General features: G+C 42.0%; 1 protein-coding gene across 3 annotated transcripts in view; it reads left to right on the top strand.

Moving 5' to 3' along the window:
- LOC139448273 (uncharacterized) overlaps window positions 1–14,490 on the top strand; it is a 28,712-nt gene extending 14,222 nt beyond the window's left edge. For 2 of the 3 annotated variants that reach the window (XM_071229806.1, XM_071229804.1), the window contains 5 exons: window positions 307–474; window positions 3,629–3,829; window positions 9,252–9,370; window positions 12,948–13,129; window positions 14,235–14,490. In XM_071229806.1, coding sequence (XP_071085907.1) covers window positions 307–474; window positions 3,629–3,829; window positions 9,252–9,370; window positions 12,948–13,129; window positions 14,235–14,262 — 698 coding nt within the window. In that variant the 3' untranslated portion in view covers window positions 14,263–14,490. Of the gene's footprint in view, window positions 1–306; window positions 475–3,628; window positions 3,830–9,251; window positions 9,375–12,947; window positions 13,130–14,234 lie in introns of all 3 variants that reach the window. The other variant, XM_071229805.1, reaches the window with a different exon arrangement.
- The last annotated feature ends 11,554 nt before the right edge of the window (window positions 14,491–26,044 follow it).

Genomic DNA, 26,044 nt, shown 5'->3' with positions numbered 1-26,044 from the left:
CTATATCCCCAGCAATATATACATGGTTGTCTACTAAAACTAACCGGGAGGCTCTGTTGTTATAAAATGCTACTTAAACAGCTCCACATCGGATTGAGTACGCTTCACTCATGTTTCATTGCTGTGTAATTTTGTATTCGTATTCTTGTCATCTTCTCTGTCACCACTGTGATTTAGGAGAATATACATCGATGATGATGTCAGACAACATTAATCAATATAAAATTATGCAAATTATCCCTATAAAACAGCCGTGCCAATGAGATAGATTTTGCTCGATTTTAAGTATTGTTCATTCTTGTATAGATCCGTCAGTCAACAGCCAGAGGTTTACAGCCGTCATCTTAAATACGATAGCGACCGGAGGCGCACCCACCTACGTTTACCATGGATCTGTCTACATCAGAGTTAATTTCTACTACACAAATTCGACATTTGTCATGACGTATCAAGAGGTAGACTTCGAAGAGAACAGTAAGTCGTAGCCATAGTGTTTAGTATTTTGGAAACTCGGGGCCCATTTGTATAAGGTTGAGCATTTGACAGGATCCGCTGATCACAGAAAAAAGGAGATTCACCTGATTATGTTTAAACCTTTGATGTGTTCATTGTAATTCCTGCATTCTGATTAGCTGAAATGGTCACGTGTTCACGGGGCTTGTGATCTAAAGTCATGCATTCATCATCCAAACTTGATTCATGTCACGTCACAATATGTATTCCTACACAGGACATTTTAATCAATCTCGTAATATTTAGTGTCTGCTTTGATTAATATAACTGTTTTTCATTAATTGGGTATGCATAACACATAATGTTATATCGAACCTATTTATAAGGATTGATTCTTTTCGGTCCGTTTTGAGGTATGACTAAGAATACCGATGTGCACACTTTTGCAAGAATCCACTGTGCCCCAATGAACCGAAAAAACACACAGTTAAGCATTGAGTAATCACTCTACTATCAGCACCCAACTAGGGCTCGTGCGCGTCCCCAGTTTTTCAACCTGCATCAATTCCGGCTTTTTCCCTTCACTCACTCATTCTCTCACGTTAACTAGGATATATAACCCCAAAACGAGATCCGTCACAAAATTGTTACCACAACATGTAAACTTAAAATGGGAACTTGAAACAGGTTAAAGGTGTGGTGTTTTTAATCCAGAGTAACAAACTAGAGTAGCTCAGTGATCTTAGGGGAGGGGATGTGGTCATTTTTGCATGAAAGACATCATACCCAATGTATGGATACGATAGGGGTTTCCTTACAGTTTTTTTTAAGTTATCAGAACAATTAGTGAAGTATCATTTTTAATGACCGTGTACCTTGTTGTATGTGATGACAAGAGAATAATCACCAATAAGTCATATTCTTCTGTCATACTTCTCCATGGATGATTTCAGTCAAACTCATGTAAAAGAAACACTCAAAACAATTTTCTTTCAAGCCAAAACATAGGCCACAAAATAGAACATTTTTAATGTTTTTTCAGCGTGGGTTAAGTCAGTGCATGATGTTGTCATTGGTAGAATGCTCAAACCTAAAAAGAGGAAGCGGAATTGGAATAAACCCTGTCCCAAATCTGTCTACCCTACAAGAAAAGTCATGTTTTGTTCTTAATCAGCCCAGGGCCCTCGTCCCTTTACAAAAGCCCAGACAGTGAATGGGACCGCTCCAAGGAAGCGCTACCTAATTGAAATCACCGAGAACATTTTGGAGAATGTGAAGACTCCCCAACACTGCAACATTCTGCATTATCCAGATTGGCAGAAGGCCTGTATTCCTGGCAGAAAACCCATGTACTCACACAATGTCAGATAACAGATTGGGAGGTGCCAAACCTAAGGCACCGAGAACAATGGGGAGTCGGACAGCTTGGTACTTGGGATGCAAGCGTGACAATGCGAAAGTGAGGTCTGCATATTTGCAGATATATGATATACATTGGATTTATCAAATAGGACGAGATCAGGTTTGTTGGACTTGAAACGGGCCTATTCCTGAGAATTTTGTATTTATCATTTTCCATGACGCCCTCTACATATTCTTGGCCGAACCGTTGATTGACCTCTGTGTCAAAACCACAAGCATGGCGAAGACGGTAATACAATGATCGAGCCACTGCATCATGTCGCTTAAGATACTGTTTTTGTGCCAAAACTTGCCATCCACTGACAATGTGTTTGACAGTCTCATTAATTTCATTACATAATTTACATTTTACACTTACATTTTGATGCAAAATCCTATATTGACGGTTTCGAGTGGAAGTGACCGACCTTGAGCAGCAAACAGAAAGGCTTCTGTTTTAATTTTCCAGGCCAGACGACTTCATTCATGTGAAGGACTCTTCAGGGTTGCTGATTTTCTCAACACACTGCACATAAACTCGATGCAGTGCTCGTTTCGATAGCCTCCCCTTGAAAAAAACGGAGTCTGGGCCGATTTGATATGGCACTTCACTTGGTTTACATCGTCCAGCAGTACAGAAGCTTTAACAAAATCAATATTGACAATGAGATTATGTCTCTCATCTTTGGCTCGTTTACGAATACGGTGGAATGCCTTGTTTCCATAATTAGTCTTGACATGTTTCACAAGAGGATCATGAGACAAATAGATGTGTGCAAAAGTGTACAAAACCATTCTATCCTGAAGAGCCTCAACGTTAATCAAACCACGCCATGCCATTACGATTGGTAAATATAAGCAATTGAAGGAAGAGTGAGGGGTAGTTGGATCTATTGTCTGACATGATGCTTCGTGTGAGAGTGTCAATACCGTCAATATTCTTGTTTCGTCTAATAACAACACCAACAGGATATGGGGTACAGCATAAGTATTTGTGGCTTTTACTTCAGCTCTGAACTCCAGATTTTCTTGAGTCTACATTTGTGCTCTGCCCGAAGTTGTTTCTTGATACAGGCATTCTGGAGTTTGTCCCTAATCTGCTTCCCTAAGTATGTCTAGGCCTGACCTTTCACGAGATGGTCAATAAATCACCCCCTTCCCTCAGGTATACTGACTGATCTTAACACTACTACCTTGCCACGTTCCAAATGAAGAATGTTGCATTTGTCGAGTCCAAAGGACATGCCGATATGATTAGAAAAGGACTCGACAATCAATGAGGCGAAGGTGCCATGTCTGCATCGATGCATGAACTGGACACACTCGCTACTGACCATGGAAACTTGCTTGTGAACCCCCTCTTGTGTTGTGGCTCATTTGCATATGCCAGGTGCCCTGTTCTTATGGACTGTTGACCGTTACCACATCTTGAGACATTTGGGTAAGCTTTATGTATGAACTACCCGATAAACTGCACGACTGGTCGACAAAGCTACAATCAAAAACGAAATGCCCAATTGTTCCCGAGAAGTATAGTGTAGTTTCACCTTGAATTGGCTATTGTAATGGCCAGTGCTTGATACAAATGAGCACTATTGATAAGGGACAGACGAAAGCATCTATCTTACCTGAGTGATGTAGGCTGAGTGCACTGATTGTTCTCTGGCGTTGATGTCTGAAATCATATTCATTGCCAGGGTAATAAAACCCGATGCAAATGGAAGTGTATCACTTTCATGACTATATTACTATGTGTGCCATATGTCTGTTGCAGTCTGTACTCTACCGAGTCTGGTTTTTGCTGACACCACTGTCCAGGAAGTTGTGACGCCCAACTTCGGGAACGGTCCTTATTTTGACAGTGTAGATTGCGAAGTCATGATCGAAAGTAGCATCATTGGTGCGAGGGAAGTAAAGGTGGAGGTTATGTCTCACAATATTGAGTGTTGTTGTGACGGTGTACGAATATGTGACGGTAAGTATATAGAGGTTATCACGCGAGTGTTTTTGGGGATGGAAACTATACTTCATTAAGAATATGCATTCTATTTAGCGAGACTTGGTGACCTAAATACACAGCGTTTATTCTGTATACCTAAAGCATTACCAGAGATGAAAGTAATACAGAGGGTATCCCTGGAGATGGAAGTAAGACGGAGGGTATCCCCTGAAATAGAAGTAAGACACAGGGTATCCCTACAGATTGAGATAAGACAGAGGTTATCCAATGAGATGAAGGTGACAGAGGGCATACCCTGATATGGAAATAACACAGAGGGTATCCCCTGAAATTGGAGTAAGACGGAGGGTATCCCCTAATATGAAGGGAAGACAGAGGGTATCCCCTGAGATGGGAGTAAGACAGAGGGTATCCCCAGAGAAGAAAATAAGACAGTGGGTATCCCCAGAGAAGAAAATAAGACAGCGGGTATCCCTTTAGATGTATATAAGGCAGATTGTATCCATAGAGATGAACATAAGACAGATGGTATCCCCAGAGATGGATATAAGACAGATTGTATCCCCAGAGATGGACATAAGACAGATGGTATCCCCAGAGATGGGAGTAAGACAGAGGGTATCCCCTGAGATGCAGGTAAGACGGAAGGCTTCCATAGAGATGAAGGTAAGACAGAGGGTATCCCCAGAGAAGAAAATAAGACAGCGGGTATCCCTTGAGATGTATGTAAGGCAGATGGTATCCCCAGAGATGGATAGAAGGCAGATGGTATCCCCAGAGATGGGAGGAAACCAGGGGTTATCCCCTGAGATAGAAGTGAGACAAAGGTTATCCTAAGAGATGGGAGTAAGACAGAGGGTATCCCCTGAGATAGAAGTAAGACAGAGGGTATCCCTACAGATTAAGATAAGACAGATGTTATCCAATGAGATGAAGGTGACTGGGGGTATCTCCTGATATGGAAATAACACAGATGGTATCCCCAGAGATGAAAATAAGACGGATGGTATCCCCACAGATGGGAGGAAGACAGAGGTTATCCCCTGAGATAGAAGTGAGACAGAGGTTATCCTAAGAGATGGGAGTAAGACAGAGGGTATCCCCAGAGAAGAAAATAAGACAGCGGGTATCCCTTGAGATGTATGTAAGGCAGATGGTATCCACAGAGATGGAAATAAGACGGATGGTATCCTCAGAGATATGAACGTTAGAGGCAGGGGCAGAGATGAAAGTAATATGGAGGGTATCTTGAGAGATGGAAGTAAGACAGGGGGTATCCCTACAGATTTAGATAAGACAGAGGGTATCCCCTGAGATGGGAGTAAGACAGTCGGTATCCCCTGAGATGGGAGTAAGCCAGTCGGTATCCCCAGAGATTGGAGTAGGACAGAGGGTATCCCCTGAGATGGAAGTAAGACAGAGGGTATCCCAAGAGATGGAAATAAGGCAGTGGGTATCCCATGAGATCGGAGAAAGATCGGATGGTATCCCAAGAAATGGGAGTAAAACAGAGGGTATCTATCCCCTGAGATGGGAGTATGACAGAGAGTATCCCCTGAGACTGTTGTAAGAGAGAAGGTATCTCGTGCGATAAGAGTAAGACGGAGGGTATCTCCTAACATTGTAGTAAGATAGAGGGTATGCCCTGAGATAGGAGAAAGACAGAGGGTATCTCCTGAGATGGAATAAGACAGCGGGTATCCCCAGAGATAGGAGTAGGACAGAGGGTATCTTCTGAGATGTACATAAGACAGAGGGTATCTCCTGAGATAGGAATAAGACAGAGGGTATCTCCTGAGATGGAATAAGACAGCGGGTATCCCTAGAGATAGGAGTAGGACAGAGGGTATCTTCTGAGAGTGGCATAAGACAGAGGGTATCCCCTGCGATGGGAATAAGACTGTGGGTATTTCCTGAGATGGGAGTAAGACAGAGAGTATGTCCTGACATTGTAGTAAGAGAGAAGGTATCCTCAGAGATAGGAGAAAGACAGAGGGCATCTCCTGAGATGGGAATGAGACAGCGGGTATCCCCTGAGATGGGAGTAGGACAGAGGGTATCTTCTGAGATGAGCATAAGGCAGAGAGGCAGAGGGTATCCCCTGAGATTGAAGTAAGACAGAGGGTATCTTCTGAGTTGGGAATAAGACAGAGGGTATTCCTTGAGATAGTAGTAAGACAGAGGGTATCCCTTGAGATGGTAGTAAGACAGAGGGTATCCCATAAGATGGGAGTAAGACAGAGGGTATCCCTTGAGATGGGAGTAAGACAGAGGGTTTCCCCTGAGATGGCAGTAAGGCACAGGTTATTCCCTGAGATGGAAGTGAGACAGAGGGTATCCCATGAGATCGGAGTAAAGCAGAGGTTATCCCCTGAGATGTGAGTAAGAGAGAGGGTATCTGCTGAGATTGGAGTAAGACGGAGGGTATAATCCTGATATTGTAGTAAGAGAGAGAGGATTGGTGTAAGACAGAGGGTATCCCCTTAGATGGAAGTAAGATAGAGGGTATCCTTCGAGATGGATGTAAGGCGGAGGGTACCCCCCGAGATGGGAGTAATGCAGAGAGTATCCCCTCAGATGGAAGTGAGACACAGGCTATCCCCTGAGATGGCAGTAAGACACAGGGTTTTCCCTGAGATGGTAGTAACACAGAGGGTATATCCCCTCAGACGGGAGTAGGACAGAGGGTATCCCCAGAGATGTAAGTAAGACGGAAGGTATCCCCTGAGATGGAAGTAGGACAGAGGGTATCCTCTGAGTTGGGCATAAGACAGAGGGTATCCCTTGAGATGGGAATAAGACAGCGGGTATCCACTGAGATTGGAGAAGAACAGAGGGGATCTTCTGAGATGGGCATAAGATAGAGGGTATCTTCTGAGGTGGGAATAAGACATCGGAATAAAACAGAGGGTATTCCCTGAGAGGGAAGTAAAACAGAGGGTATTCCCTGAGATTGGAGTAAGACAGAGGGTATCCCCTGAGATGGGAGTAAGACAGAGCATATCCCCTGAGATGGACGTGAGACAGAGGGAATCCCTTGAGATGGTAGTAAGACTGAGGGTATCCCCAGAGATGGAGGTAATACTGAGAGTACCCCTTGAGATGTGAGAAAGAGAGAGGGTATCTCCTAAAATTGGAGTAAGACGGAGGGTATCTGCTGACATTGTAGTAAGAGAGAGGGTATCCCCAGAGATGGCAGTTAAGCAGAGGGTATTTCCTGAGATGACAGTTAGGCAGAGGGTATTCCCTGAAATGGTAGTAAGACAGATGGTATCTGCTGAGATGGGAGTAAGAGAGAGGGTATCCCCGGAGATGGAAGTAAGACAGAGGGTATCCACTGAGATTGGAGTAAGACAGGGTATATCCCTTGAGATGGGAGTTGGACAGAGTGTATCCACAGAGATTGGAGTAAGACGGAGGGTTTCCCTTCAGATGGTAGTTAGACTGGGGGTATCCCCAGAGATGGTATTAAGACAGAAATTGTCCCCTGAGATTGGAATAAGACAGAGGGTATCCCTTGAAATGGTAGTAAGACTGAGGGTATCCCCAGAGATGGAAGTAATACTGAGGGTACCCCCTGAGATGTGAGATGTGAGTAAGAGAGAGGTATCCCCTGAGATGGAAATGAGACATAGGGTATCCCCATAGATGGTAGTAAGACAAAGCTATCCCCCTACGTATGTAGAAATACAGAGGATATTCCTTGAGATGGAAGTAAGACATATGGTATCCCCAGAGATGGGAGTAAGATAGTCGGTATCCCCTTAGATGGGAGTAAGATGGAGGGTATCCCCAGAGATGGGAGTAAGACAGAGGGTATCTCCTGAGATGGGAGTAAGACAGAGGGTATCCCCTGAGATGGGAGTAAGACAGTCGGGATCCCCTGAGATGGGAGTAAGACAGAGGGTATCCCCTGATATGGGAGTAAGACAGAGGGTATCCCAAGAGATGGAAGGGAGACAGATGGTATTCCCTGAAGTGGATGTTAGGGAGAGGGTGTCCCCTGAGATGGGAGTAAGACAGTCGGGATCCCCTGAGATGGGAATAAGACAGAGGGTATCCCAAGAGATGGAAGGGAGACAGATGGTATTCCCTGAAATGGATGTTAGGCAGAGGGTATCCCCGGAGATGGGAGTAAGACAGTCGGTATCCACTGAGATGGGAATAAGACGGAGAGAATCCCATGAGATGGGAGTAGGGCAGAGGGTATCCCCAGAGATGGCAGTTAGGGAGAGGGTATTCCTTGAGATGGTAGTAACACAGAGGGTATCCTTTCAGATGGGAGAAAGACGGAGGGTATCCCCAGAGATGGGAGTAAGTCAGAGTATATCCCCTGAGATGGACATGAGACAGAGGGTATCCCCTGATATGGACGTAAGACAGAGGGTATCCACTGATATGGGAATAAGACGGAGGGTATCCCATAAGATGTGACTAAGACGGAGGGTATCCCCAGAGATGGGAGTAAGAAAGAGCATATCCCCTGAAATGAAGTGAGACAGAGGGTATCCACTGCGAAGGGAGTAAGACAGAGGGTATTCCCAGAGATGGAAGTGAGAGAGACGGTATCCCTACAGATGGAAGTGAGACAGAGGGTATCCTCAGTGATGGAAGTGAGGCAGAAGGTATCCCCGGAGAGGAAGGTAAAACAGAGGGTATCCCCAGAGAGGAAGGTAAGACAGACGGTATTAGCGGCGATAGTATTGAGAGAAGGAAGTAGGATGGAGTCTATCCACATGGTTTAAAGTAAGTCAAGTGAAAGGATATCACCAAAATTGCAGTTTGGAGGGACTTCAATCTCATTATATTCACATCTTTAATTTCGACGCGATACATGTACGCGTGAAGATGGCCACCCCTACGGGGCCACCTTTTACTCACTGTCGAAGCTTCTAAATCGGAACCAAATGAAAACAAAGTAGCACCGCCCTAACATATTATTGTTGTGGATATTTTACACATTCCGTCGTTTGGGGGTATTGGCATGTACACCTCAACGGGTGTATCATAAAGAGTATATCTGGGTTTTGTGGCAATTTTCATTAGCTAAGATGGACATTTCCGAATCGAGGTGTTTAAAACAGAATCATTCAGAAAGCCGGTGGGTGATTGGCTCAATAATCCACAATCCGTCGTTTACATTGGATTGTCAAATTTTGCTCAGGGTTCTCATATGATGTGATCTCCTTTGGAGTGAGTGAGTGAGTTTGGTTTTACACAGCTTTTAGCAATATTCGGTGTGACGAGCGAACGCTTTAACCACTAGGCTACCCACCCCCACCCCCCCCCCCCCCCCCCTCCCCCCCCACCCCCCCGATCTCCTTTGGAAATGTGATTAGATTTACATGTGTAGTATCTGAGTACAATATCTGATTTTAAAACGGTACACTATAATCCACACACGATAAACACGATGTTTTCTTTATTTCTTCTTCAGATGACGGCTGTCTTAATTTGTGTAGTACATCCAAAAGGATCTTCAGTGGAAGCAATGTTACAATTCATCATTGGTCAGATTACCTTTTTGCTTACAATGGTACGAGATTAGAGTACACCGTAGGTAAATATCTTCTTTATTATCTTCTTTAACCCCTCCTTTCTCAAAACTAAACATAGTATTTGATTAAAATTAACCTTTTATATCTTCCAAATTATTAGATCTGTTTTAGATTTATTTCTTAATGTAATCATAAAAAATTCAAGATGAATTACTTGTTATAGGAATAAAATAAAATGTCAAAGTTCATAATCAATGGCAGGCCCTATCATTAAACACTATGACAATTGATCAAATCAAAATGTTTTTGTTCTCGTTTTTATACTTGGCGTGTCACATTTCCGCCAAACCCAGCATACAACAATTGGACAATATGTGGCATAATGCACGAAGTTTGTGTCATCAAATTTGCAAACATAACCACGTTTTCGTTATTTCGTCATTTTGGTCATTAAAATCCATGTATTATGTATATGATTACGTTACAATAGCGAGATGACACGAAATGTTAATGCACATGTCGCTGCTGAAAATGGTTCTATCCCATTTATCAAACATGCCAACAAGGAAGGAATATATATATACATATATATATATATATATATATATATATATATATATATATATATATATATATATATATATATATATATAAAATATATATATGCTTTTCAAAATAAGAAACACAAAGCCAGATTTGTGTGAGGTAGCCAAGATGTTGTGGAGAGAACATTTGGTCATTGTAGTCCTCTCAGTTATCGGTACATAGGAAAAGTCCAAGGTGGAGGTCAGCTACCATCAATAACGCGTATTTCCCCCGTTGGAATCGATAGCGGCCTGACATCTCCTGCCCATGGAAGAGACGAGTATGCGAATCACCTTCCTTGGATATGTGATTCTGTAGCCCACACTCTGCCTGCAACGCAAAAGCCAACTGCTGCAACGTCTGGGGTTGTGGTTGACGTCGGCGTAGCCGTCTATCCAATTCATCCCACAGGTGCTCTATCGGTTTCTAATCTGGGGTTCTGGAGGGCCAGGGGAGAACATCAATGTTGGTGTTGTATAGATGGGATGACAGGATCTTGTGATCCATGATGTCCTCTTGGAATACACCTTTGCCGTTGGCTGCAATTAGCAGGACATGTGGCAGGAGAATTTCGTTGATGTATCGTTGAGCCGTACGATTGCCCTGGATAGGGACCAAAACTGTCCTGCCATGATGAGGGATAACCGCCCACATCATAACGCTACTACCACCAAACATGTCCACTTCATGTACGCAGTTTCCGGCGTATCGTTCTCCCCGACGTCTGCAGACCCGTGCTCTTCCATTCCCTCGATCGGGGAGAAATCTCGATTTGTCGCTGAACCAGACATCTCTCCATCGCAGTTAACCACCAATGCAGTCGTTGTTGGCGATGTTGTCGACTCAATATGACGCGTCGAACAGAACGTCTTGCTCGTAGACCTGCTGCTCTTAAATGGTTTCGTACGGTCTGGTCGGAAAATCTGTGCAGTCCGGATATTTCTGATGTGGTTGAAGTGGCTGTGATCGTCTTTTCACGTATGTGGCGCAGTCGAATGTAGCGATCTTAGGCAGGGGTGGTTGCTCATAGGCTTCCCGAACTTGGCCGATCACGTGTTGACCCATGCTGTTGAAACCGATCCCATAGCCTTGTGATGGTGCTCGGCGCTACATTGAAAACACTGGCTTCAGCTGATCGGGATTCCCCAGCTAGCAAGCGGCATTTGACGCTGTTTCTTTGCACTTCTGTTAATCATGGCATGTTGTTGAGCTGTCACTGTTCGATTGACGTAGATGCCAGGCAATAAAAAACCTTGCATTTTAATACCGTTCATAGTACTGCTGCACGTGCAGCTCCATGGCCCATTTTTTACTGCACTGGGTGCGTTTTTCCGAATCGTACGTGTTTCCCGACTAATGGTTTGCATGTCCTGGTTGTGATCATTTGATCCCGGAAATTTGTCACTGACACTATAACACATTAAACCTCTTCATTTTGAACATCTTGGTCCGTAAATTTTGCTCTTATGGCCAACAATATCGGTTTTGTGTTTCTATTTTTGAAGAAAATAAAATATTATAATTCTGATTGGCTTGCGCCGTTCCGATGCACGGCGGCCTTCGAAAGAGGGACGAGCCGTCTTGTAGGTTACGGATACTCTCTCACCACATGTCTATTCCCGTTTCTCGTCTGCACAAAACATATCTCCTTGTTACGTCAGCTTAATGTGGGAGGAAAGCCAAAAGTGATGCAGGTGCCAGACGTTACCCATGGGTATGGTGTAAGGTGTAGCACGGGTATGGTGCTGAGAAACCTAGAAAGATAATCGGGGCGATTCGGGATTCGAACCCACAATCATAGGTTTCTGGCGTGCCGAAGGGACGCAACTCTGCAGAGCGAATCGCGACGCCTTAGACGAATGGGCCACCCGTGCCTCCTATGATAAAGTAAACCTAACTAACTCACTCAAACGAAGAGGCCTTCTGCCTGGGTCACGACGGCGATGGTCATCACGTGACGATGTATAACAGTCGAATCGAGGCTTGTTCGACTCCCGTCCGACCTTGGCGCGTTGTGCGTGTTTTGGTCGTTACGAGTTGAGTTAAAATTAGGTTTAACGTCGCGTCAAAGATTATTGCACTCATTAAGCGACGTGCATGCACGTGCGCGTGCGTTTGGGGCTGCTTGTACTGGTCCGGACTGATGCCGATTTATAGTGCTAGCTCACCATGCCGCAGTTTAACATGAATAGCCACTCAGACACAGTGTACTGACTCCGAGCCGACCAGACCTTGTTTTAGCCCCTGAATGCCAAGCGCCAGACAGGGTAAAAAGAAGAACCATCTTTTAACGTCTTTTGGAATGACGCGGCCGGGGATGGAACCCCGGACCTTCCGCTCTCCGGGAGGGTGCTCTACCACTACACCACAGAGGGGATCTGGTCGTTACGAATAATAATGACGAAGAATAACGACCCCCGAAGCAATGGGCATAGTGAATCCTAGTGGTATAATTTACGTTGTTCTTACTAATATTCCAGCTTTATGACGACGGTCTGAAGTAATCGAGTCTGGACCAGACAATCCAATATTTGCCATAATGGGCATCAAAACACACGCAACTGGAATACGACGACAAACATCTATCAGTTCCGTGAACATGCCCAACTGATCCACTTAGTTCCCTTTACAACAAGCATTGATTGCTGAAGAAAACTTCTAACCCAGATATTCACGGGAGAGGGAAGATGAAATGGGGTTTAAGGTCGTGTTCAGATTATTAGACTCATAACAAAGTGTTTGCGTGTGGCGGCCTTCATTAGTCCAGATTTCAGTCAGTTTTATAGTGCCACTGAGATAGAGCAGGCCCACTGAGATAGAGCAGGCCCACTGAGATATGTTGCTGTTGACCAGTCCTTGTTCTCGTCGGGCGCCAAGCACCATCATTTAACATAGTTTGGTATCATGCCACACTCAATAATATTCCAGCTATATGAGGGCGGTATGTTAATATTCGACCCACCTCCACCCCTACCAAACAAAGAAAGAGGTAATGTCCTTGTGTGGATCAAACCTTTATTTCATGTACTTGTATTGGACGTCCGTTTCAGATTTTACTGACTGGACTCCGTGGAAGAGCAACGCCTGTTACTGTGACTGTACCACCAAACAACGCCTTGTCGACGACACTAGAACAAGGACTTGCCTCAAGGACAGCTGCATGGGCGAGACGAACCAGAAACGAACCCGGATCTGCAGAACCACGTGTAAGGATTGCGTCCTCGGGAATTAGGTAAAGCTTATGAACAATACAATATTTGGTTCGAGACAGGATATGTTTAGGACTAATGCATGTAGGAAGAACAGAACAGAAACACAAGTTTTCACAGGATATCCAGCATGTTTCGCGAGGACATATGTTCTTTGAACAAACACGGGAACACATGACACCCCAACAGAGAGTTTTAACACCATTTTGATCACTTATGTGGCAAAGTTTGAAGTGTCCTACACCTGCCTAACTCAACACTTCCTGAAAGCGCCACCATTGCTGTAACCCGGATCAAACAACTTCTGATAAAGAGTCTCATGACACTGTTTTGAAATCGTCGTAGAAAGAACACATTCAATTGCACCGCAAAGGTGAAATCACACCAGATGCTGGCGCTGATCGTCACAAAGAAAAATCTGGCTTTTGGAAATTTGAAATAAAAACTCTGGTCATGGTCTTGTGTATACATGCTTCTGAATACTTTACATGTATTGTCATTCTAAATCTGAATGCATAAATCTCGAATGCACAGAAGACATCATATGCAAAAAGAAAATCATGTTATTTTCGTCTCTTCTAAATGTCGTTATAAACCTCAAGTGACGGCATGCCTTTCTTGTCGGGCCAGGTTATACCTCTTAAAAGTAAAACCCCGGAAATCATGTTAATTAGCATTAGCTTCAATATGTGTACAGATTATGGAGGTATTAACGTGTAAGCCGGTGTGCATACCATGTAAATTCGCGTTGAGGATTTATGCAAAGCCTGTACGCCCGTTTATAACTACATAGCCGAAGTAAATACGTCAACAAAAATAACTTCACAGACTGCATATTTTCACCAGGAACAAACACAAACTGTAAACAATAATTATCATTGGCAGCAAGTGATCAAATATGTAACTGTTTTTGTTTTTCTAACTTATCAGACATTGATATGTGCAACAGCATCGGAACAGATTCTTCGTTTCTGAGAGCAATAGGCGAGAGGCGTTGTATCAATGAGATCAGTCTTCCTAGTATGGTACTTGTCGATCTCTGGATTTTTTAACGATTTTTATTGAATCTCGTGAAAAAATATTTTTGTCTGTTTTGTATAATGGAAGACGCCCTTTCATGTTTTACAGTTCCGGTCTGACAGAATACAAAGAATAATATTCTGAAAATGGATTCAAGATATGGTTGCGCATTCATCACTGACTAGAGAGGGATTCACAAAGCTGAAAATGTTTCGGTGCAAATACTGATATTTGAAAGTATTTCTAGGGGAAAATCAACACGGTATCTGCTTATATTATTTGAAGACATGTCTATCTTGGAGGGCCAACGACTTTTGCATTTTGTTTTCTTTTAACTTGCTTTCGGGATTTACAAAGAAATAAATCAAATGGTATACGTCTCCTGGCCTTCTTGGATTTGCTGTTGTGCACAAGTGAGCTAATATTAGTTATTCTGTCATGACATAAAAGAATGTTTGGGGTATCACGGGGCATCAAATGGTATCTAGTGGTATAGTGTCCGCCTGGGGAGCGGAAGACGCGGGTTTGATCCCCGGTCACATCATACCAAATGACTTTAAAAGATGGTACTTGTTGTTACCCTGTCTGGCGCTCGGCATTAAGGGGCTAAACAGGGGCCATCTTCCCGAGGCAAGAGAGTTAACTGATTTTAAACGTCCTGTTTCCATCCTTGCCGAACTAGGCTGGAATTCGGGGGCTCGATCGTAGCGCCACCAGTGGCTATTATGAGTTATGTCCCTTCTAAGCCTCTGCTATGGACCAATCAGGTTCCATCCCTCGTATCAGCCGCGCCCAGTCAAGACGATCTGATCGATAATCAAGATCTATATTGTGATAAAACGGGTCTTACATCGTGAAGTGCACCAAATCAAGTGAGCACCTTGATTAAAAACATGAAGAGATTAGGAAAATATCTGTTGACAACGAGTTGGCGGTGCACATACTTTGCAAATCCTGCAATCGACCGAAATCTGCATGACAGTTTACGAACCGGATTTCGATTTCGGTGAGCTATTTTAATTGGACTATGCATAGAGTCGTTAGTCCAGCCAAAATATAACTCCATAATACCAGCCTTGATCGTCAAGGGAGGAAACTGGTCTGTTGTAGTCAATAAACTCTCTTGCCCTTGGAAGATGAACAGGGGCCAACGGAGTCATTATGCTGTGTCTGAGTGAGGTATTCTTGTTAAACTGCGGCATGGTATCTCAGTGGGATAGTACTATAAAATCGGTATTGGTCCGGACTAGAACAAACAACCACATACACACAAGTGCAATAATCATGAACGAGACGGTAAACCCCATTTTACCTCACCACACACCAAAAAGGCGAGTGTATGGATACATTCATAGCCTACATCATACATACACTAATGACTACAGATAACCCATCACAACTATAAAAGAACATTGTCGGATAGTTTGGGGAAGGATTTCGATGTCCTGGACCTTAAACCTGACTGGTTTGTGATGAGATGGCAACTAGTTTGTTAGTTTGTCTTGTCTGGGGATGAACATTTATAGACAACTTGGGCTGGCCCAGTTCACACAATTGATTCGGGAAGATGAAGTAGGTCAGCCAATCAGGTGGGCCCGCGGCTAATTCCGCTCGCCTTTCGTGACTTTTTTTCGAACTCAAATGTGTGTTTGACAACAAGTGAAGCATGTACAATATACGGGAAGATGAGGAGTGACGGAGTGCATATTTTGTTCGGGCACTGACCATTATTGAGTTCCTGTGGGAAAGGTGCCTCAGGGTCTACGAGAAACAGATTGATTTACTGAGTGCGTGAAACAGAAGTAGCTAACAACACTGTCAATTGTTATGTGTTCTTACATGCGATTCCAAACCTATGAGTAGTGATGTTGAATTTTTCTCACTGAAGCAGTAGCGTGAATTCTCCTTCACCTGGTGATTTTGTTTGGAAACCCATTACATGAGAGACATGAACAGTTCTGTAAACATTACTGACTAACTGAGACATCAGATATTTTGTTAAAGCCTCGAATATTTTAATAATCCACAGAAACCTCCTATCCAGCAGGTGATATGTTTTGAACAAAAAACAATAGACTACAAAACGCAAATTGCTTCGCAGATTATTTGAATTCATTTTGCACTCTCCCTTCCCAAAAAAACTGTATCCGTGCTTTCTTGGCGCCTGTAATTGTTTGCACCAATTTATAGAACCGTTCGAAGTACCTTTTTAAATGTTATAGAGAGTGAGTGTGTGAGTGAGTGAGTTCGTCATAGTTTGGTTTAACACCGCTTTGAAAGTAGCGATTGCAGATATATATCAACTCCATGTGTGAGAAAGGTTCATAAAGATGCAGGATTCAGACATTTACCCATGGTATGGCTGAAATATTGCTGCGTGCGGCGTTAAACAACAAACAAGCAAACAAATTCTGACGTTTACCACTTTTGTTTAAAACCATAATCACAATGTTATGATTCGGAAACCAGTTTGTTATAAGTGGGATCAAATCGTAGTCCTGAACCATTCGTCAGATAAAATCTGATGACATATAAGAGATAACGTCAGTGTTTTGAGGTTCTACCATGATGACAACTACACATGGTACACAGGTCAGCGATCTCAGAACGTTCCGAAAAGGAGTCACAGATCTTGGTAGGTGGAACACATTTTACTCAAGTTTTAGATGAATTACTTATATTCCTCCCCGATCGCCCCTATGATAATAGAAAACGTTTACACAAGACAATAACCCGTTTCGATAATCCACCCAAACATATTGCATTTGGTGCAAAAGGCGAGATAGCTGTGCCAATTCTGACAAATTGATTTTGACGTTAAAAGATAGATGTGTAAGTATTTCTATAGTACCGCATTTTTTAATATAATATGCCGCCATAGATCAAAGAATACGTTTTTCCTTTTTCCTGATTTATTTGTGTTGAATAGTGGTGTACCATCATGTTTAGACAGAATGAAACATTTCTGCGATTCAAAAACATTAAAGCAGATTCTTTGTTTTATTTTATATAAAATATGGCTAGGAGGCGGCTGGCTCTTCCTTAAAACAATTGGCAAAAATATATACATCACTACGATTGTGCTTTCACTCTTTCCCCACTATTCCCAGCAAGACCTCGATGGAAGAAATCAATAGAGGGTTGAGAATCATTACCAAGGGGCCATGCAGAGTGTACAGGTTAGCATCCCAGTAACGTGGAATGTCACATCAAGAGCAGGCTGCAGTGCGCACTCAACCTCACCTTTTTGTCACAGAGCAAACGCGTTTTTACCTCATAATTCATCCCTCATTCTCTGTAAATGTTGCATCTACGCTTGTTTGAAAAACAATTGAGAACAAGAGTAAATTATAATATTCTTATTCTGATGTTGATCCTGTTATTCGTTTGAATCTGTTAGCGACAAAATATGCAAACAGGCTCGAGTTTGTTTGAAGCACTTTGACCTGTTGCAGATGTCAATGTCCACTTCATCTAACAAAAGACTGGAGCCATGGGGTAGCTCAGTGGTTAAAGCGTTCTCTCGTTACGCCAAAGATCCGGTTTGATTCCCCTCTTGGGTACAATTTGTGAAGCCCATTTCTGGTGTACCCCGCCGTGATAGACTAACGTGTTTGAGTAGTAGTGGTGGTAGTAGTGGCCGTAGTAGTGGTAGTGGAAGTAGTAGTAGTAGTAGTAGTCGGAGGAGGAGCAGTAGCAGTAGTATTAGTAGTGGTAGTAGTAGTCGCCGTAGTAGTGGTAGTGGTAGTAGTAGAAGTAGTAGGAGCAGTAGTAGTGGTAGTAGTAGTGGTAGTAGTAGTAGCAGTAGAAGTGGTAGCAGTAGTAGTAGCAGATGTAGTAGTAGTAGTAGTAGTAGTGGTAGTATTAGTATAAGTAATAGTGGTAGTAGTAGTAGTAGTTGTAGTCGTAGTCGGAGTAGTAGTAGAAGTGGTAGTACTAGTAGCATTAGTGGTAGCAGTACTACTACTTGTAGTAGTAGTAGTAGAAGCAGTGGTAGTCGTAGTAGTAGTAGTAGTAGAAGAAGTAGCAGTAGTGGTAGCAGTAGTAGTAGTAGTAGTAGTAGTAGTAAAAGTAGCAGTGGTAGTTGTAGTTGTAGTAGTAGTAGTAGTAGTAGTAGTAGCAGTTGTAGTAGTAGAAGTAGTAGTAGTAGTAGTAGTAGTAGTAGTAGTAGTAGCAGCAGTAGTAGTGGTAGTAGTAGTAGTAGTCATCGATGTCGGCAGTTATGGTTATGTTACTCTACATCAGTCAGAAACAATATATGCACCTCAATTTAATTTACAAACTGTTCATAAGTCGGGTGTGGAGGAGTCGAGGTCAATATTCCACGCGTGTTCTGTCGTGGGTTTTCTGCCTACTTCCCCACATCTTGGCCGGACATGTTTGCTGTATAAACCATGTCACACTCGAGGAGACATTTATGTCATACACTTTTTGACAGGGTAGATGAATGTGCGGTATTTCATGGGAATCCCATGTTTATATTTGGCTGAATCGTGATACCTACAAATGTTCCTGCTGTGTTAATGCTAGGCTAGCACTTTGTCGGTAATGGATCACACTTATTTTGGGGTATATTTTTGTAGTGAAGTGTTATTCTACCGACTAGAGTCATATTCATCAAGCAGAAAATATCATTAAACTTAAACCCCTCCCCATAAGAACCCTCTCCCCGACCATCACCAACACCAACACACACAAGAAATACAAAATACATATACTGAACCGCAAAAGAAGCATGACCCCAAGTAACATTGCATGAAAAATTATCAACTAAATGTCTGGGTATTTTTTGTCAAAGTTTCTAAAATTTAACATTAAAATTGTCCGGAAAAATGAAATTTGATGAAAAAAATAAAGCAGATGACAATAAAACTGATGGCCCAAACGCATCACGGCAATGGCCATGGTAATCCGATGCACGTGAGTTCCGTGCAAATTAAAATCCGCATGCGTTCCCACTTTCTTGCCCTATAAAACATCACCGAGATCGGATAACATGCATCCGTTATTGAATTGCTACCACACGCCAAGATTGACAAGAAATCAGCGACACCAAGCCTTTGGACGATTGCAAGCTGGACAATATACAGGCTCCAGCAACGGTACCAGACCACCAACAATACAGATGACCGGCAACCACTCGACGTCAGGATCGTCAGATTGTGCGACAGCATCTTCAAGATCGCTTTGTTACTGCTGCGGAAACTGCCAGAGGACACTACCTTCAAATACTCTGTTTTTTTGTCTGTTGCTTGTTTAACGCCGCACTCACCAATATTCCAGCTATATGACGGCGGTCTGTAAATATCCGTAAATATGCGTTTTTCCGAATCGTACGTGTTTCCCGTCTAATGGTTTGCATGTCCTTGTTGTGATCATTCTGATCCAGGACATTTGTCACTGACACTATAGCACATGAAACCTCTTCATTTTGCACCTCTTGGTCCGCTTAGTTTGCCTTTATGGCCAAAGATATCCGTATTGCGTTTCTTTTGAAAAAGTATATTAAGGCGCACATTCCAGGTAAACTTGCAATGTTTAGTTTCTGTTTTCGAAAGATGAGAACAGCCTTTTAGAAATGACATTATATGAAAAGGGGTTATCGCGCTTATGTGATGGTAAATATCCTGTATTGGGAACAACAATAAGTATTTAACATCATGTATTAGGAATAAACATTGTATATACCGACTCCTGAGAAAACCTTTATTTCAGGGTCTGTGAGAGAGACTAACCTATGTATACTGATCCAAATTAAAAACTTCACAATCCTAAAATTTTAACATTCGGACCAGTTATCATTGTGGGCCCTTATTGTGTATTTAAACAGTAATGGCCACGTATTGTGTTCAGATAACACCCGTTTGGGAACGTCCGTAGCTGAAGTTGCAAGGACGATGAGTTGTAGTCGACAGGCTGTTTATGATTTACAGACGCGTCTACAGCAAACGGGTACCACCGCTGATCGCCCTCGGCCAGGTCGACCACGAGTGACGTCACATGCAGAGGATTGTCAGATTCTCTTACGTCAGTCATTTTCATCAGTTGATTGGCTTACATGTGTAATTAGAACTTGTTTGGATGATCAGTTTATACAACGGTGGAATTCTGATGTCACAAATTCAAGTAAAGGAAAATTTTATAAAGTCATTAAATATAATATCTCACTGGAAGCATATCTGTGCAGTTTACCAAAACGAGTGTACATGTACATACCACTACTACTTTTCAGAACTTCTTGCCATTATTTACCGATTGAATGTGGAAGATGGAATCACACCCCTTTATTAGATAGAAAGTGTACTGTTTGTAAAAGCCAAGACATTGCGGATGAATATCATTCTATTTTTAAATGTGAATATTTTAAAGAAGTAAGACAATTATACATACCAAAGACTCTTATTGTACATCCATCTATGTTTAAACTTCAACAGATGTTTCATTGTAAAAATGATATCTTCTTGAAAAAATTATCAAAATATTGTAAAACAGTAATGGCTACATTGAAATAACTATTAAAGCTGCCATCACTATTATATGTCGCATCTCCTGTTAAACCTCAACATGCTACTTTTTGTAGCCCTGGGCGTAATAAAGTTCTGTTCTGTTCTGTCACCTCCGTAACCATTTTTGACGGCTATATCAAGCAGAAATGAACTGTTTAGGGGTAGACTGAGTGCGCAAACTGTTCGAAACCGTCTGAGAACTGCTCACCTTCAAGCACGACGGCCATACTGCGGGCCGATTCTGACTCAATTACACAGACGTCAACGTCAATTGTGGGCACAGCGACACTTACGATGGACTCAGAGGAATTGGAATCAAGTCGTCTTCAGTGATGAATCCCGAATTAAGTGTTCACAAGCATCACAAGGTCCATGCGGAGGCGTTGTGTGGCAGTTGTCAACGCACATGGTGGCCATACACGCTACTGAACTTGTGTGCCATCAGAATCTCGTGCTTGGAACTTATGTTAGTTGATCTTATTGTTGATCTTATTACAGAATACCGTAGGTGCTTGGAACAAATTATGGTTACCACCGTTAATCAAAATCTTTCTTTGGACATTAATGATTAAAAAATACCTTTTCTGATACATTTGTCCGTTGTATATCATATATGGCATTACTTTTAAAAAATGTGAAGTTTTTAATTTAACTGAGTGTATAAAAATGTCTGAAAACGGATATTGACTTCGGGAAATTTTATTGGAATCTGTCAAAACCGAGTCTCCGTCAATCACGGAACAAATTATTGTCACGAATCCTTGAAAATATTAGGCGATCATTGCCGCATTGTTTATCCCTTCTGCGTTTTGGAAAGATTTCGAGTGTATTTTGCCACCATGTCCCGGTACAATTAAATAAAACCTGTTCCAGGTTGAAATGTAGATTCGAAATTTCAAAGTTGAAAACACATCAGGATTATCGCTTATTTAAAACGGACATAAAATATCCACACACATACAACGACTTATGGCATGAGGTTCGGAAGTCGTCATCTTGGCGAAATAGATTTTAAAGTTACTTAGAGATTATTGCAATTTTATAGCGGTGTGGGTATGTAACTGCTTGTACTAGTCCGGATTAATGCCGATTTTATAGAGCTGGCCCACTGTGATGCCATGCCACAGTTAAAGATGGATATCCCACTCAGACTCTGTATCCTGACTCTAAGCCGACCAGTCCTTGTTTTATTCCTGTAATGCCGAGCACCAGGCTGGGCAACAACAAGTTCTACATCTTAAAGTCTCGTTGTTATGACACAGTCCGGGATCGAACCCCGACCGTCCACTCACCAGACAGACGCCCTATCCACTAGTCCACGGAGGCAGTTTCTCGTTACAATAAGTGATGTGAAATAGGGTTTGTCGTCGCGTTGGTGATGTTTCCACTTATACAGAGACACCATGTCATAGTTTAACATGAATACTCCATTCTGGCACAGTAGACAGACAGACAGACAGGCAGTTAATTCAGTAAATTAGGCATCAAGGCCAATACTACAATGCACATTGGATATTAACATTTGTCACTTGATGTACATGATTAGATTTTAAATCAAGTTACACATTCCTCATTATAAAAACATGTTTCAAATGTACTTGGATCATATCAGGATTTTCAGAGTTTAGCAGATTTATCATTAACTGACGGTCTTAAAAAATACCTTGCAACATGGGGAGAAATTTATACCTCAGATGGGAATACGTTTCACATATAAGTTAGACATGATATTCATTCTCTACTTCTCCGGATGAACAGTTTGTACAAATATAGTTCACAATATCACAGTCTTTGGACCTGCGATATACATTTACATTAAAATTGTGCAATGAAATTCTAAGTTTACATTTAGCTCTGATAAGTTAAATATATTTCAGTCTGTAACAATGACTTTACTTTGCGGTAACTGCTAAGATAAAATGATTCAGAAATACTTTGGTGCCACTGTTGACAAAATATATCCTGTAGTCTTTGCTTAAATGAATATAACAATAACTGTGGAACTCCCTCATCTTGGGGAATCCATCTATATGAAAAGCCACTAACAAATAATAGATTTCTCACATCTGAAACCCAATTATTTTTACCATTATCACGAAGTGCCTATAACATTTTGTGACACTGATATGGGTATCTATCAGGCATTTAATCCAAAACTTAATTACCCTTAATTGGGTGGCTACAAAAAAATTACTACAGCCTGTTTCACCAAGGATTGCTTTGTTTGAGGCAAACTTACCAATAGAAAACCTTTGAAATCTGAAGTGTGAACATTTTCAGTTGCAGCGTAATACAGCTTCCCATATTTCAGAACCATACAAAAGTATAGGCATAATTTTGCCTTCAAAAATGGCACATATTTTGAAAAAAGAAACACAACTATTTTTCCTGAAACATTATAAAAAGGCATAATGGCTTTCGATTCAGTTAATTGCTTACATGCCATAGACCATGACAATCCAGAGGAGAACATAAAACCTTAATATTTATAGTAAGTGACTACACTCAAGGCATATGAACCAAGAAACCATTTTTCATGTTTTGCAACAATACCACATTTTCTAAGGACTACATCATTGTTGTTTTTTTAGATTTACTTCAAGGCTCCATTTTGAACAGTAACTCTGTAACACATTTAACTGTTTTTGCAAGTCATTTAGAGAATAGAAAAAAATACATCATCAGCAAAGAGAAGGAGCATAATGTTCATTATTTCTTGAGTTAAAGATATCCCATGTTGACACAGTATACCTACCCGACCAATCCTTGTTTGATGCCATTAATGCCGATTACAAGGCAGAACCATATTCTAATGTATTTTGGTGTGACACGGCAAGGGATCAAACCGCTCACAGTAAAGGCTCGCTTTGTGAGAATTTCGGAGAGCGTCATACGACTCTTCCTCAAAAGTTGTTTGAAACATTCGAGGTCTCAGCTGTGCTTTCATCTTTATGTGTAGTTCATGTCCGAATTAGACGCGGCAGTAAAAAATGATGTCCGATCAGATTTAATGTTTTGACTTATACCATGTGTTTTCCGTCCTTTTAGGTGAACAACTGACTTGCCTTTGTTCGTGTTTGTGTAATATGCCCGAAGGTGATGAGGTGAGGTGAAATGGGGTTTAACGTCGCGTCCAAGATTATTGCACTTACATAGCGACGTGCATGCGTGCGTGCGTGCGTGCGTGCGTGCATACGTGCGTGGCTGCTTGTACTAGTCCGGACTTATGCCGATTTTATAGTTGTTAGCCAACTGAAATACCATGCCGCTGTGTGAGACGAATACCCTAGTCAGACACAGTATGCTGATGCCGCGCCGACCAGTCCTTGTTAGAGCTGCGAAATGCCCAGCGTCTGCAGGGTAATAACAAGTACCAGCTTTTAACGTCGTTTGGGATGACGCGGCCTGGGATCGAATCCGGGACCTTCCGGTCCCCGGGCTGACGCTATATCCACAAGACCACGGAGGCGGTTGACACCTTGGAACTGACGAAAATGGAGGAGTGAATTGATTGTTTGTTGTTTTACGCCGCTCTCAGCAATATTCCAGCTATATGACCGCGGTCTGTAAATAATCGAGTCTGGACCAGGCAGTTCAGTGATTTACATCATGAGCATAGACGCGCGCAATTGGGATCGATGATATGCATCAACCAAGTCAGCGAGCCTGACACTCGATCCAGTTAGTCGCCTCTTTCAACAAACATAGTCGCCTTTTACGGCAAGCATGGTTGCTGAAGACCTATTCTCTACCCGGATCTTCACGGGTCAATGTTCTTTTTGAAAAGGCGAACAAAGTTACGCTTTATCATGACAAACAACTAATCATGAAGTGTATTCAATGTACAAACAAAATTGGAACCAGATTCAGGAACTGGCTGTTGACTCTCGGTGATGGATAACATTATTTGTTATGCTTTACAAGTTCACTGCTCCTCCTTCGTTCCAAATCGTTTTAATGCTCATTTTAAAATGGGAAGATTGGTACACACATTGATCTCCGCTAGAGCCTCATTGGATGACTAAGGAATAATGCTGAAGTCTTATTTTATGCAAATCAAGATCCTTGACTATGTATGGGGTCACGTTGAACATTTATCAACAATTCAGCGCACCTTATCAACAGCGTAAAGAAACTTAAACTGACACGTTCTAATGTCATTTAATCTTAGTGCCCTTCTTAATAATATATGAGACTATCACACATGAGGATAAATCACTTTTTTCAACACACTCGGGAACAGCAATTGCCTCCAAAATAATCCAACCCCTACCACCCCCACCAAACCCAAAATATTAATGAAAGTAAAATAGAAGAAAATTAATGACCTTAAATAATAGATTGGCCGATCTATTAGTACTTATCGAAGGTTTGTAGATTGATATACGACCTGATGTGTATGGTCAGAGCTACAAACATTTAAAGTCGTTTGTTTGTTTGTTTGTTGTTTAACGCCGCACACAGCATTATTACAGCTATAGTCTGGAAGGTAATTTAAGACACCGACGTTTACTACAATATTTGTAAAACTATTGGACCTACTCCAGTCAAAGTTGGTATGAGATTATTAAACAGTCATACATAACTAGATATTACATTCAAAGACAATCGGTGCATAAACAAAATCTGTCTATTTTTCTATCACTATATTTCATCAACAACCAGACCTGTTCGTCACGGGTAAAACATTGAAACAGCCATCTGCATAATGCTACCCCTGCGTCACTCATAGCCTTATGGCTGGACGTTACTCTTACATTATATGTCCACTTTTGGGAATATACACTGCTTATGTAACGTGTGACACCTAAATAAACGAGAGAGAGAGAGAAAGAGAGAGAGAGAGAGAGAGAGAGAGAGAGAGAGAGAGAGAGAGAGAGAGAGAGAGAGAGAGAGAGAGAGAGAGAGAGAGCGAATGTTTATTCGACGAATATTTTAAAAAGCGTCATACGTCAAAACGTTCAAGGCCATAGTAAAACTTTCAAAATGTTTTATTGCAGACATTTAGGGATGTGACCAACGGGTGTGCCATGAACACACACGACCGGGTATTAGGCTAACGTGTAAATAGAGACATAATCAAAACAAATAGATGTGAATCGTAAGTTAATGATCGGCCATGGACGTCTGTGTACCAGACCATAGACATAAGGTTGTCTCGTCCTAACGCCACGACAGCGCATGAATGATTCCACTAGGGACAGTCTAGCCTTGATGACGAGCCAACAGTAGAACAGCAGTGATTTTAGCAGTAAACATCTGGTGCCATCACTGATTTATCATAATCCATACATTTAACTTTCACTGCTATTTTGCCTTGTGCTCCCATTGGAATCTGTCGGATACTCCATAATGGTTTTTCCCTGGCGTTGACGTTTTGCATTGAGGTACGGACTTGTTGTATAGGTCAGC

Source organism: Haliotis cracherodii, unplaced genomic scaffold, assembly GCF_022045235.1.
Source record: "Haliotis cracherodii isolate W230 unplaced genomic scaffold, xgHalCrac1.p SCAF_7, whole genome shotgun sequence".
In the NCBI taxonomy this organism is placed as follows: Eukaryota; Metazoa; Mollusca; class Gastropoda; order Lepetellida; family Haliotidae; genus Haliotis; species Haliotis cracherodii.
The sequence above is the reverse complement of the archived record's forward strand: the minus strand, read 5'-3'. Positions and strand labels throughout refer to the sequence as shown.